General features: G+C 58.0%; 1 protein-coding gene across 1 annotated transcript; it reads right to left on the bottom strand.

Annotated features, from left to right (window-relative positions):
* Positions 1–5072: 5072 nt before the first annotated feature.
* Positions 5073–10097, bottom strand: CHPF (chondroitin polymerizing factor; the record flags this gene model as incomplete). The annotated part of the gene is made up of 4 exons (XM_082285075.1): positions 5073–7260; positions 7687–7869; positions 8054–8618; positions 9793–10097. The coding sequence occupies 4 exons, from the start codon at positions 10095–10097 to the stop codon at positions 5998–6000; spliced, it is 2316 nt and encodes a 771-aa protein (XP_082141201.1). The 3' UTR covers positions 5073–5997.
* Positions 10098–13070: the final 2973 nt, after the last annotated feature.

The raw sequence follows: 13070 nt of genomic DNA, 5'->3' as shown, positions 1-13070 counted from the left end.
ACACATGGGAGGCGCAGGGTAGGGACCAGGGCACCAGCAGCCCTGGCCTGGGTATGCATGGTCCAACAGCTCCCCCAAAGTATGCACCCACATGTAAGCATGTTTCCCGTGGGTGCAAGCACCCAACTGCGTGGTATTCCATGTCCCCCTGCGTGGGGGGACGCACAGCAAGCCTCCTGGCAGGGCAGCCGTACTGGTGCTCCCCGGGGAGCCCTCCAGAGCACCCCATGCTAGCTCCCCATGGGGTTCCCATACGCCAACCTGCAAGCAGGAGGGTCCCCAAAGGGGTGCCACATGTTAGCCCAGGAACGTGCCACAGCCATGCCAGCCAGCCTTACACCAAGGTCTTCTGCGGCAAGTGGGGGTGCAGGATGTGACCCCTCCCTGCCAGCTGGAGCAGTGGGCCCTGAGGGGGGTGGGCATGGGCACCATGGTGGGAGGGCCAGCACAAACCGCCCTCGTGCTGGTGAACATGAGAGATGTGCGTCACTGTTTTATAAATGTACAAATGCTCCCTAATAAAGAGGCACAAGTAGGTCCAGAGATGCCTGCGAGGACTGATGGGGCACAGAGATGGGTGAGACACCATCCTACAGGAGAGGTGGTGGTGGGACCCAGGGAACACTTTACAGACCTGTGCTCATGTGCGACGGGTGCAGGGTGAAACAAACAGGGTGGGTGGAGGGGAAGGGGGACCCTGCTGGGGCTCTCCCTGGCAGAGGTGCTCCTCCCGCTCCTGCCTTCTCCAGACCTTTCTCCATGTGGCCCAGCTACCCTGCAGCACAAAGAGGACATGGTAGGAAAGAGAAGCTGACCTCTTGGTGAAGGCTGCCAGCACCAGGCACCACAGGTTTCCCTCTAAACCAGGGAGGGCTGAAAACGCCTGAGTTAACTGGGTGCAGCTGGGACACACGGCCACATCCCACAGCTCACACCATGCCCTGTGAGAAGAGCACTGAGGTTGGATGCTAAAGGGAAAAGCAGAGAAATAGCTACATCCTCCACATCTTTTTATCACCAAGAGGATTGGGTCCCTTTGGAATGAAACTGTCCCTGCCACCAGATTCTGACCCATCTGCCCCTCCAGGATGCCCCATCACTTCACCCACACCAAGATGGTAACTGGGAGCTCATGGTGCCTCCTGCTCTACAGTGAAGATGTGTCACAGGAGCTGGGAGAGCAGGATTGCGTGGTGAGCCCACAAAATCCTTCCCCAGCACATCCTCCAGCTCCTTCAGCATCATGCACAGGAGTGAAGCACAGCAGAAGGCAAGGCTGAGCTTCATACATGGCCCATCCCGGCTTCTATGCTAATAAGGTGGCCTCAGGACCATTCCCAGGAGCCCTGTAATGATGACCTAGTGAAGATTTGACATATCTTTTTCTCTGTTGCTCTCAGCGCCTCTGTTCTTTAATTTGACAACTTCCAGGTGCTATCTGGAAGTGACAGCTCCTGTAGTGTCTCCCACTTCTCCAAACAGGACAGGCAGATGAAGTGAACCCAGCACCACATCCCGCCTGTGACATGCCTCATGTCCCAGTGCAGATGGCACTGGGCTGAGGAGGGCCAGTGGGACAACCCTGGTTTAGCACCCCAGGGTCAACCACAAACCCCAGTGCTGTGGTCCCTGGGTGCCCCCTCCCACGCTGTGCCTGTTCAAGGGCCACCAGGGGCTTGGTCCTCCTCAGAGATGGAGCTGCTGCCACCTGGGGCTCACCCAGCACAGCGCTGCTTGAAACACCTGTAATGAGCCGCATGAAATAGCTGAGGCATAATTAGAAGGGGATCCACTACAGTGAAACAGGCCCTTAATTTTAATGAGCACAGCCCTCTGGACAGATGCCAAGTACCGGATCACAGCAGGACCGGCTGTGCTGGCGACAGCTTCTGTCACCGTAGAGGTGACAACCCCAGAAGACACAGCTCCTGTGGTGTCAGTCCCAGGGAGTAGGCACCAGGATGGAGAAGGCAGTGAGGATCTCTTCTGTCTATGGGGTAGGCATCTCCTATGGGCACTTTCCAACGTGCCTCCACTGCCATGAACAATAATTACAGCTGTTCCCATAGAAAAGCTGCATTTCAAATAAAACCAAACCATCCAGCTTAGGAGCAGAGGGTTTGGAAATAAGCCCCGAAATGCAATGGGACATGTGGTCTCACTGCTGTCACTTCCTCCCCAAGCATCTCCTGCCTGGAGAGGCTGATGGTGACAGGCAACACCTGGAGAAAGGAGTGACTCTCAGCATGTCTGTATGATGTGCAAATGCCAGGCTCACTGCTTTGCTCTTAGAACATTTGCCCATGACGCCCTTGCTGGAAAAATGGACTGGTGGTGCCAATCAGTCAGGCCAGGCAAGGGACACCTGGCACCCACTTTCCAGCACTCAGCCCCTGACAGCAGGCAAGCACACTGGAAAAACCAAGGAGACAATTAAAATCTAAGTCCAAGCAAGCTGCCTGCCTCTTCCCCCAGTGCCAGAGCTTCAGGGTCTTGCATTCTGCCAATGCTGGGGTGGTGTGGCCCCAGAGGGGACATCCCTGGGCATAGCCAGATATGTTGACACCTCATGGAAGGAAACCCCTGAAGGCAGGCACACACTGACAGCAGCTCTGCCTGCACCTACAGCTTTCCTTCTTCATTGAAATTCTCTGATTTCCCTGAGCTTGGCCAGAGAAAACCCCAACCAAAGCCTCTCACGCCCTTCAGAGGGGCACAGAAGTATGTTGGGCATCCAAGGCACTGGATGCAGGCACACCCTGGCACCTTCCTGTCTGCTCCTCCTCAAGCAGAGCAGCTTCTTCTGCCATCACTTAGAGAGACGAGGAGATGTTTGCTGGAGTTGGGTCCTAGCCTGTGGTCGGTAGAGCTGCTCCTGCAGGACCGGCAGTGAGGCACCACTGGCCCCTTCCCAATGAAAGCGCAGGGAAGAAAAGGCATTGCACTTCCCCTTGCCCTCCAGCCCTTTCCTGGCATGGCTGTAATTCCCATATCCTCCCAAAGGTCAGCCATCAAACTGATTAATATTGCTGGGGCTGAAGTAGCTTTGCCGTGGAGTTTAGCACAGCCTGAAGTGACCCAAGCAGGGCTAGAGAAGCAGGTTTAGCCTTCCCTGCTCACAGGCTCACTGTTGTGTTTGCAGACACAAGAAAACAAACCAGGGTGGGGGGAGAACAGCAGTAGCTTGTGTTTTCCCCAGTTTGAGTCCCTTTCCTTGCCGCAGTGCGGAAATGAGAGGGGAGGCATGAGGGGAGACAGGGGCCCACTGCATTCAGACATTCCCTCTTGTGCTTCAGAGTGCTCTGAACCACCCCTTCACCCTCTCTTCGGAAAAACTTTCCAAGAGGAAGTTGCTCTGCCTCTCTTGATGGCTGTGGTGAGCCAGTAACACTTAGAAAATTTCTGCAAGGGAAGCAGAAGTCTACAAGGCAGATGAGTTTTCTCCTGCCTCGTTGGTAAAATTGACCTTTCACTGCCCTGCCTCCACAACTGGAGAAGCGCCAAAATGCACAATGTACCGGTCAAACCTGAAGAGGGATCCCAGAATGTCTCTGTTTGCTCAGCCGCCCACATCAGTACCCAGGGCTGCTCCTCCCACCCCTTTCAAAGGTGTCACTGTCCCGGTCTGGCACCCTGCTTGCACCTGCCAGCCCTACGAGGGCAGGAGAAGGGCAGAGCACAGCTGTGCCCATGTCCCCATTGTCACAGGTCTCTGCATCCTTCTTTGGGGTTTCATCATGTTTTAATGCTGCACATAACCTGGAAAACACTAGAACAGTTTCAAACCCTGCCAGCTCCCCTGAAGTAACAACTGTGGTGGGAGTGCCACAAGCACTGTCATTTCCTCATACATGTGTCAGAGCAGGGAGGCTCTGCTGGTATTGATAGTGCAGAGCGTTAAGTATGCAAATACCTCTAACTCGGTCTGGGCAAACAGTAGCGAGGCAAGAGCAACTTTATCTAGACAGTCTCATTATAATTAAATGACAATTCTGGGTTTCTTTTCACAGCCAACTTGATTTAAAGCCACTTTATTACCATTTGGATACTCTTCTAATGCTTAATCACATCTTAGGACTTGGTCTGCTTTTCAGAGGATAAATGTATCTGTAACACACCTGCATCTGCCTCCCTCCCTCTGTCCCAGTTTTCCACTTAAAGGGAATTAAGGATGTGCTCAGGGAAGATCAAAAATAGAAATACTCAGTACAAGCTAACAGTTACTCTCTGAAATAAAATTATATTTAAACATATACACTCCAACACCATGGCTACAGAGACTAGAGCAGGAAGAGATGAATGAGGTATCTTTGGAAAAGGCATACCACACAGCCCAGGGGCTCTCCATGAGCTTTGCTGAGCACTAGCAGCCTTGGTAAGTAACAGCAAGTAGGTTCAGTTAATTTTCTTGGGGGTGTCTCTTTGATACATGTACTTCATGAAGCAGTAAAACACGATGGGTAAAGGGCTGGTGGGAAGAGCACATGGAGTCATGAAAATCATGCCTGGAGCAGGCAGCATGGGCAGGGAACAGTCCCCACACCTCATAATGCAAATAGGAGCTGTAGGTGATGAAAACAGTCCAGGACAGGACTACAGTGCTCTGCCCAACTCAGAACTGGAAAACACAAGTGCTGAGAAGCCCTGAGATATAAAACAGCCCAAAAAAGGGTGAAAGCAATGCAGAGAGGGCAGATCCAGCACTAGCGATCCAACACAGGGCTCAGGTCCAGTGTCTGGCCTGGGAGTTTCCTTCAGAGCTGATCCCAGATCCTGGAGGGCAGAGTTCAGCTCACTCGAGCAGCTTACTCAGGTAAAGGATGTTGCAGGTGCTTGGGGAAAGAAGCATCTCTGTAAGGAATCTGTCCTGCCAGCTGCAGACAGAATTTATACAAGCAGCCAGCACCCTACCACGACACAGACCCCCAGCAGAACACCCACAGGTGCCTCATGAAAGAATCAGCCGGACCCACTGCTACATCTCTCCATTTTATTAGTGTAAATGCACCCCATCCCCCTCCTTCCCCCCCCCCCATTAAATACAAACCAGGAGCAGAGAGCGGCTCCTCAGTCGCTTTCTCCTTAGGAGATGCACAGCCAAACCCTCTGCCATGCCCATCAGTGTCGGGCACAATGTCCCTCGACCCTGAGGGCAGCCCCACAGCGGGGAGGGATCCCACCTCTGTCAGGAGGCTCTCGTCTGAGGGCTGTGACCTCCGACATCCTATGAATACTGCGAAGGCCGAAATGGCCTGGGTCATGGTTCCCATGGGGAGCAGCTCACGGTACGTGAAATCAGCAGGATTCCCTCTGGCACTCCCTACACCCACCAGCCCCAGGGGCCAAGTTCCTCACACCCCAACCAGCCAGGAGCACTCCAGCTCATTGCCAAGTGGCAAAACCCCAAAACCAACATCCTTATTGCTCTTTTGGGATGGGATGTATCCCATTCCACTGTCCAAGCTTGTGGCAGGTACAGGGACATGTCCCTCCCTGTAAACCAGGCCAATGCTCCAAAGGAGCGAGGGGCACAGTCCTGTCCCAGGACAGTGGGGGAACTATGAGGGATCACTCCAGGCCCTGTGGCAGTCACGGCCCTGCAGCAGGGGGACTTTGGGCTCTACATTCCCCCAGTTGAGGGGGAACAGCAAGAGAGGGCAGCCCATCTCCCCAGTGCTCAGCAGCAGGGCCAGGACAGAGGGATGGGACCAGCAGCCAGCAGCTCTGGATAAGGAGCCAGGCATTCCAGCCTGCAGCTCAGTGACTCTGATCCCATCTTGCTGTGGGGTCTGCACAGCCGTGGCCACTTGAGAAAGACCCAGGCACCCTGGGCTGGCAGACCCCGGCCTGGGCAGTCCCAGTGGGGCAAGTCACAGGCTCGGACACCAGCAATCCCCCTGCAGCCGCTGGAGAAGGAAGACAGATTTGGGCAGCAGAAGAAGTGGAGTGGGTGGGCAGGCATGGTATGGCAGGGCCAGGCCCTTCAGGATCCAGGGTTCAGGTGCTGTTCCCCTGCTCCTGCTCAAAAAGGACCATAGCCAGCTGGGAGCGAGAGCCTATGCCCTCCAGGCTGCTCTGTACACAGCGGTGGTAGATGTCCTCACTGAGCCGAGGGTTGCAGGCCTGGTGCCGGTAGCGCTGCAGCAGGGCAGGCTCCACTGCACGGAAGACATGGAGGTTGGAGTACTTGATGAACATGTCGTAGATGTCCAGGGTCTCCAGGATGTCCTCATTCTCCTGCACGTCCCCCGCCATGCGGGTGCGTGCTGCCATGTAGTCAGCGTTGTAGAAGCAGGCTTCATGGAAGACATCACGGTCAAAGCGCCCCATGTCCCGCAGCAGGTCCAGCGTGGTGGGTGGCACCTGGTTGTGGTAAGCAATGGCTGGGTTGTAGCCCTGGAAGTGGATGGGAAAGAAAACCTGCCAGTTGTTTATGGTGTTCATCCGGCAGCGGTTCAGGAAGTCAATGGTGACTTCTGTCCCCACGCCAGCCACAAAGAAAAGTGTGTCCACGGGATGCTTTTTGGAGATAATGTCCATGACCTTGATTTGGGAGGGTGCATCTGTCTTAACACTGATCCAGGGGATCTTTATGTCCGCATACTTGCGCTCATACTCGGTGATCTGGGACTTCACAGAGGCGAAGATGTCATTCTGGGTGACCTGCTGGGCCTCAAAGGGGTCATAGATGAAGAGGAAGGTGAGCACTGCATTCTCACTGCTCTCAAAAGCGGCTGCCGCGTAAGCCTCCAAAAAGCGGGCAGCGTAGTCCCGGTCGTGGGCCGTCAGCGGCAGGATGACATTGATGCGACTGGCCTCCGTCACGTAGGGCATGGGGATGATCTCCACCTCGCTGAGGGGCCGCACCAGGTGCACTCGCTTAGTGACGGAGTGGCTGTGCCCCTTCTGGGTGACCACCTCCACCTGAAGGTCCAGCGTGTACTCCATGCCACGTGTGGGGTCGAAACGCCGGTATCCGTTCACCAGCTGCTGCTTGCGGACATGGAGCACTGGCTGGTACTTGCGGTTCAGCTCCTCCATGGCTGTGGCCACCACATCGGCCACGTCCGCCAGATCCACACCATGCAGCTCACACTTGGGGGAGCCATCCACACAGGCATAGACCTGCTCCTCTGTGAAGTAGTCCCAGCGTAGCACCTCAAAGCGGGTTTTGGGCTGGAATGGGGGTGGGATGCCAATGGGCCATGTGGCGACATGATCCCCATCAGCAGACAGGCTGCTGGCATTCTGGATCTCCATCTGCAAGACAAGAGATGGAGGAGTGAGAGCCAAGGCAGGCACAAGTAGATCTTCCAGCTCTGGCAGCACTCAGGTTGACTTCTGATACTCAGAGATCAGCCAGAGCTGGCTCAAAGAGCAGTGCCAGAACAACTCTGTCCTCAACCTGACTCCTGTCCAGCACCTCAGGTTTTCTCCCCCACCCTATGCAGCCTTTGTGACAGATATCTGCACTCTTCTGGCTTCATCACCCTGAACCACCACAGCACGTCCAGGACCCATCTAGGTCCAAAGCTGCTTTCCAGACAGCACCACTGCCTCTGCAGCCACATGAGCTCAGCTGATCCTGTCCAACGGAAGGATCAGGTGAGACACCCGCAGAGAAACTAGAAAGCCCACGGGGATGACAAATGGAATCAAGGCTCTCCCAGCCAAGCCAGGTCTCACCTGGAGCTGCTGGATCTCCTGGTAGGTTCTCTCAAGCTCCACCTGTGCGAAGTACTTGTGCAGCCGGTACATCTGGAGGGGATCCAGCACAGGGTGGACAGTGAAGGCGCTCTGGAAACGGAGGTCAGTCTCCCGTTCAGGGTCTGCGTTCTTCCCCAGCTCAAAATAGTGGTAATGCAGACCCTGTGCCAGCCAGGAGAGATAGGTCACAGCCAGCCCCAACCTGTACTCCCACACCACCAGATGCCAGCACAGCAAGCTCAAAGGATGTCAGGGTGCAACAGCTAGTCCTCCCAGGACCTGGGAGCCCAAAGGGAGGAGGGAAAACACTGGGCCAGGATCCAGCCATCTCTTCTGCAGAACCTACCTCATGTTCCTCAGCACAGTTGACACCTGTGTAGTCAATGATGCAGCGGCCCAGCCACTCATCGGGCCGGGCACTGAGGATGTCATTGCGGCAGCTCTCCAGGTGCTGCTGCAGGAGCAGGAGGAGGCTGCGGGACAGCAAGTAGCCAAACCCTCCATAGCAGTAACGTCCCTCAGTGTCCCCACCGATGAACTCCTCAGGACGACCCAGGTAGAGGTGGGTGTCTATGCTGAGGTGGGCAACCAGGCGGCTGATGCGGTGCGCCTCTGTGTAGGTATCATCCTGCACCAGGAAGAACCAGTCGAAATCATTCACGTAGTGGTCCAGAAGGTACCTGACGGTCTGGTACATGTTCCAGATGGGCCGCTCATCACTGTGCGTCACCACCGTCATGCCATGGGGCACCTTGCGGCCCCGCGTGCCTGTGAAGTACACCAGGCGCTCCAGGCGGTGGGCCAGCGTGCGGTTGACAGCCACCCCCAGTGTGTTCAGCGTGCTCTTGGAGGTCAGCACACCCACAAAGAGTCGCTGCCGCATCCCCAGCTCTGTGCTGATGTACCGGGTCCTGCAAGAAGATGACAACATATGGCCCCTAGGGCACTGCAACCTACCCCAGCCTGCACCCTCCCCGTTGTAACCAATGGCACCAACCTCGGTTCCTCTGCAGGAACTGCTCCCAGGCTTCAGCCAGGCACACAAGACATCACCCCAGTGTCACCAGCTGCTACTACGCCTGTGTCAGAGGCACTGCAGAGCACTTTGCTGAGGTCCCCCGTCAACTTGAGACCAAGGGGGACCCTACCTTCCCATGAGCTGGGCAGTCCAGCTCAAAACAGATGCTCTCAAAAGGCTGAGCACAGCTAAAAGCAGGAAACAGGGCTGCACAACCCAGCTCTAGCAGGGACATGACCCACCAGATACCCCAACCACGAGGTTAGCCCCAGCCCCACCCAGATGCTGAACTGGGAAGCACCTTCCTGCCACCCCTGCCAGACATACTGCTCTAGAGCAGGCAGGCAGGAGAGCCCGTGCTGACCTCCCTGGGGACGCCAGGCCCCACACAGGTTGCTGAAGCCAGCAAGGAGCTGGTTGTGTCCCCCTCCCCACCACGGCCTCCTGCTGTTGCACTCACAATGACTTTCAGGTTTAATTCTCCCAGTCTGGCGCAGTAGCAGGAAGCGACCCCCCCATCACGTCCCCCAACCGCCGCCTGGTACACAGTGGCCCCATTCAGCCCCCTTCATCCACCCACCACCTCGCCAGGACAAGGAGGCCCTTTCACTGCCTGTTCCCTGTCATCCAGGGGACGCTGGGACGGGGCTGCAGCCGACTCCGACTCCGGAGCAGGCTGGCGTTTACAGCACTGGGTGGGGACATGCCACTACGGGACGTCCCTGCTCGGACAAGAGGGGACCGTAGCAGGGTGCCCGGCAGCACGTGCCGCAGAGCGGGCAGCAGCATGGGCAGGAGGCTCTTCCGCTGCAGGCTGCAGGTAAAGTGGGGCACAACGGAGGAAAGGAAGCAGATGGGAAAGGCACTCGCAGTGAGGAAAAACCCGTCTGCAGCCCTAGGTGGCTGAAGGGAGGGCAAAGCACACCGCTGGGCCTTCTGTCACGCCCCCCTGTAAAGTCCCCTAGCCCCGGCACGGCAGGCACCTGAAGCTCGCCCGCAGCTACCCCCAGACAAACCCGGGCAAGCGGCGGCCCAACTCCCCCAGCCCAGCCCGGTCCCCCCCGCACCTGACGGCCTTCTTGGCGGCCCTGCCGGGGCTGGGCGGGCGGTAGGGCACGACGCGGGGCTCCCAGTTGTCAGCGCCCAGCGCGGCGAGCACGGCGTTGGGCCTGCGCGCCGCGTTGCCGTTGGCGGGGCCGGGGGGTGGCGCGGGGCCGCCGTCGGGGAGCGGGCGGGTGGCGGGGCGCGGCGGCGGCCCGCAGGGCTCCTCCACCCAAGTGACGCTGAGCAGGCTGAGAGTGAAGCCCAGCGAGACGCCGATGGCGACGGGCCCGGCGGGCCGCAGCACCGACAACACCAGCGACAGCCGCATGGCCGGGACGGGACCGCGACCGGGGGCGCCTCCGGCTGCCGCTGCCGCTGGCGGCGCCGCCGTCCGACGTGTCACCCGCGGGCCCCGCCCTGACGCGCGTCACCCGCTCCGGCCAATGGCCCGCGCTGCCACAAACGCGTCACGGGGCGGGGCCGCCAACGGGGCGGGGCAGGCGTGAGGGCGGGGCTGGGTTGCCGGGAGACCGCGCGGCCGGGTGTGTCCGCACCCCGCGGGACAGCGGCGGGGTCGGGCCGGGCAGAGCCGGGGGCGGCGCGGCGGGGCTGCCCCGTGCCCTGCACCCCGCGCCGTGAGCGCCGCGGCATGGCAGGGCAGCGCCTCAGGCCCCGGCTGCCGGCTCACAGAGCGGAAAGCGCATCCGCAGGGGACCGGCACCTGAGACGGCTTTAGGGCGCGTTTTCCCGGCCCTTTGTGCCCGGGACACAGGGACTGCCGCGGGGCCGTGTGTCCCCTCCGCGGGACAGCCCAAACCACGGCGCTGGTGAATTCATGGTGGGCTTGAACCGCCACGTTCCCCAAACCGCTGCCCCAGGGTCAACCCCTCGGTGGGTGGTGGCTGAACTCTACCTGGAAGTCCCCAGGAGGTGACCAGTGGTCGGGGGAAGAGTGGGGTCTGAGTGTCTGAGGTCAGAGCAGCACAGTGTGGGCTGCGGGCTGCAGGAGGCAGCTGATCACGCCGGGTGCCTGCGGAGCAGGCATTCCAGGAGAGCAAACGGCGGCTGGAAGACCTTTGGATGCACAGCAGCAAACCATCCCGGGGCTGGATGAGGGCAGGCAGACAGCAGGAGATCCCAGCAGCAAGGACCCTTATCATGTGTTTCAAACGGGAGCAAAGGGAGCTCCTCCAGCTGGGATCGGGTCACCATCCCACTCTGAGCTGTCTTGCAGCACAGATCCACCGGGCCGCCAGAAAGAGCCCCCCGGGCAGACAGAGCTGGAGGAACTGTATCAGGGCAGAGTTCACTGCACAAACGGAGCTTCCACCACAGGAATGATCCAACCCAGAAGCTGCAAGGCAAGCAGCCCTACATGGCTGCTCAGTGCCAGGCATTACTGAATAAGGACAAGAAGGAGGACCTGGCCTTTCCTCCTATTCCCAGCCCATGGTTTTGCTTCCAGCAGCCTTGCAGCCATTGGGACTCTCAAGTACCTCTGGATTTACTCTGGGTGGGGAGTCCATTCCACCCTCCCCATGAAACACAGCCCACTTGTCCTGGGGAGCACCAGCAGCCACATAGCACTGCAGGGCACTGAGGGCATGTGGGGGCCTGCTCAGCTCCAGGATCTCTTTCATTTTCTGAAACAAAGCAGCCTGTTTTCGTCGGAAAGCGGTTGGCAGCATCCCACCCCCCTGAGATACTAGACCATCATCCAAGCTCGGCTGCTTTTCATAGGCCTTTTTACTCTTGAATAGACCAAGACAAGCAATAGGCAAAAGCAGTCACGTGGATGGCAGTTTAATGAAGAACATATAAAAACTAGAAACAGACAGAATGTGATGGGATGAGGAGATACCAGAAGGAAAAATATGAAAAGCCAAGAAAGGAACAGAGATCTTTCATGCACAGAGGTGAAAAACCAGCCAAGATCATAGAAAAATCCAAAGTATCCTGTTTTCTGTACACAGCATTAGAAATAGATGTATTTGATTTCCTTTATGGGTTTGAATATTTAAGTTTAGCCACCTTATACAAACCCAGATCATTTTACATGAGTGATAAGAGAGGTTTCATTCTGAAATGACCCTGTTGATCTGAACTTATATTTAGAGGTGCAGATCAGAGAAAGTAATGAAGTTTCCAGCCTCAGCTCAGGAAACATGCATGGGAAGCTGAGGGCAGAGCACACACCTCCCCAGGGCTTGCCTGGCAGTGGCTGAGCCCAGGGCCCCTGTGCCTGGTGGCCTTGGAAGATTCTGTGGGGAAGCAGCAGGAAGGCAACAGTGCCGTTCCTCCAGCAGCCCCTTCTCAGCCCCCCGCCAGCTGCAGCTCCCGCCTTTGTCTCCCCAGTGTTGGCATGGGGCTAGGAAGGGGCTGCCAGGGGAAACGGCAGCTGCTGCCAAGAGTCTTCTCTGTGCCAGGATTTCCCGGGGGTCCCTAGGCGCCTACAGCCAGGAGGTGCCAGCTCCAGAGAGCTCTGCCTCTGCAGATCACCGTGTCCCCCCGGCTGCATGCCATGGCTGTAGCTCTCATCTGCTCGTGGGGGACAGGTGGGCAGCTGCTCTAGATGCCCCTGACATGTGCATTTGCCCCCTCTGAACGCAGGCACTGCAGTCCCCGTGGCCCTGGCACAGCCCCTTGTACGCTGCACTGTCAGGTCCCGTCTGACACAAGATTATCCTGCAGTTCTCACATCCACACCCTTGCACCCTGTACCGCTCTGCCCCTGCACACCATGCCGAGGGGCTTGCAGCCCTCGCAGCCGCTGCACGCCAAGCACATGGCACACATGGTCTGGCCCGGGGTGTGCTGCGCCACGCTGCACACACGGCCTCGGGCTGAGTCCCCGGCACATGCCATGTCACAGGGCATGGCACCCCGGTGCACACCCCAATGCACCCACCAATTTACAACTCAGTGCACACCTGAATGTGCCCCCAATTTACACCCCACATTACACCCCAGTGTACACCCCGATGCGCACCCGAGTGCACTCCGATTTACACCCCACTTTACACCCCACCTTACACCCGAGTGCACCCCCAATTTACACCCCACTTTACACCCGAGTGCACCCCCACTTTACACCCCACCTTACACCCGAGTGCCCCCCAATTTACACCCCACTTTACACCCCACCTCACACCCGAATGCCCCCCAATTTACCCTCACCTCAGTCCCCGCCCCCTGCAGAGGCCCCGCCCCCGAGGCCCCGCCCCCGGCGCGCGGTGACGGCGCGGTGACGTCAGCGGAGCTGTCCGCTCAGCACCGCGCGGCGGCCGCGCCGCCACCATGC

Source organism: Coloeus monedula (assembly GCF_965178545.1).
Source record: "Coloeus monedula genome assembly, chromosome: 7".
NCBI lineage: Eukaryota > Metazoa > Chordata > Aves > Passeriformes > Corvidae > Coloeus > Coloeus monedula.
This window is presented reverse-complemented; position numbering and strand designations above follow the sequence as displayed.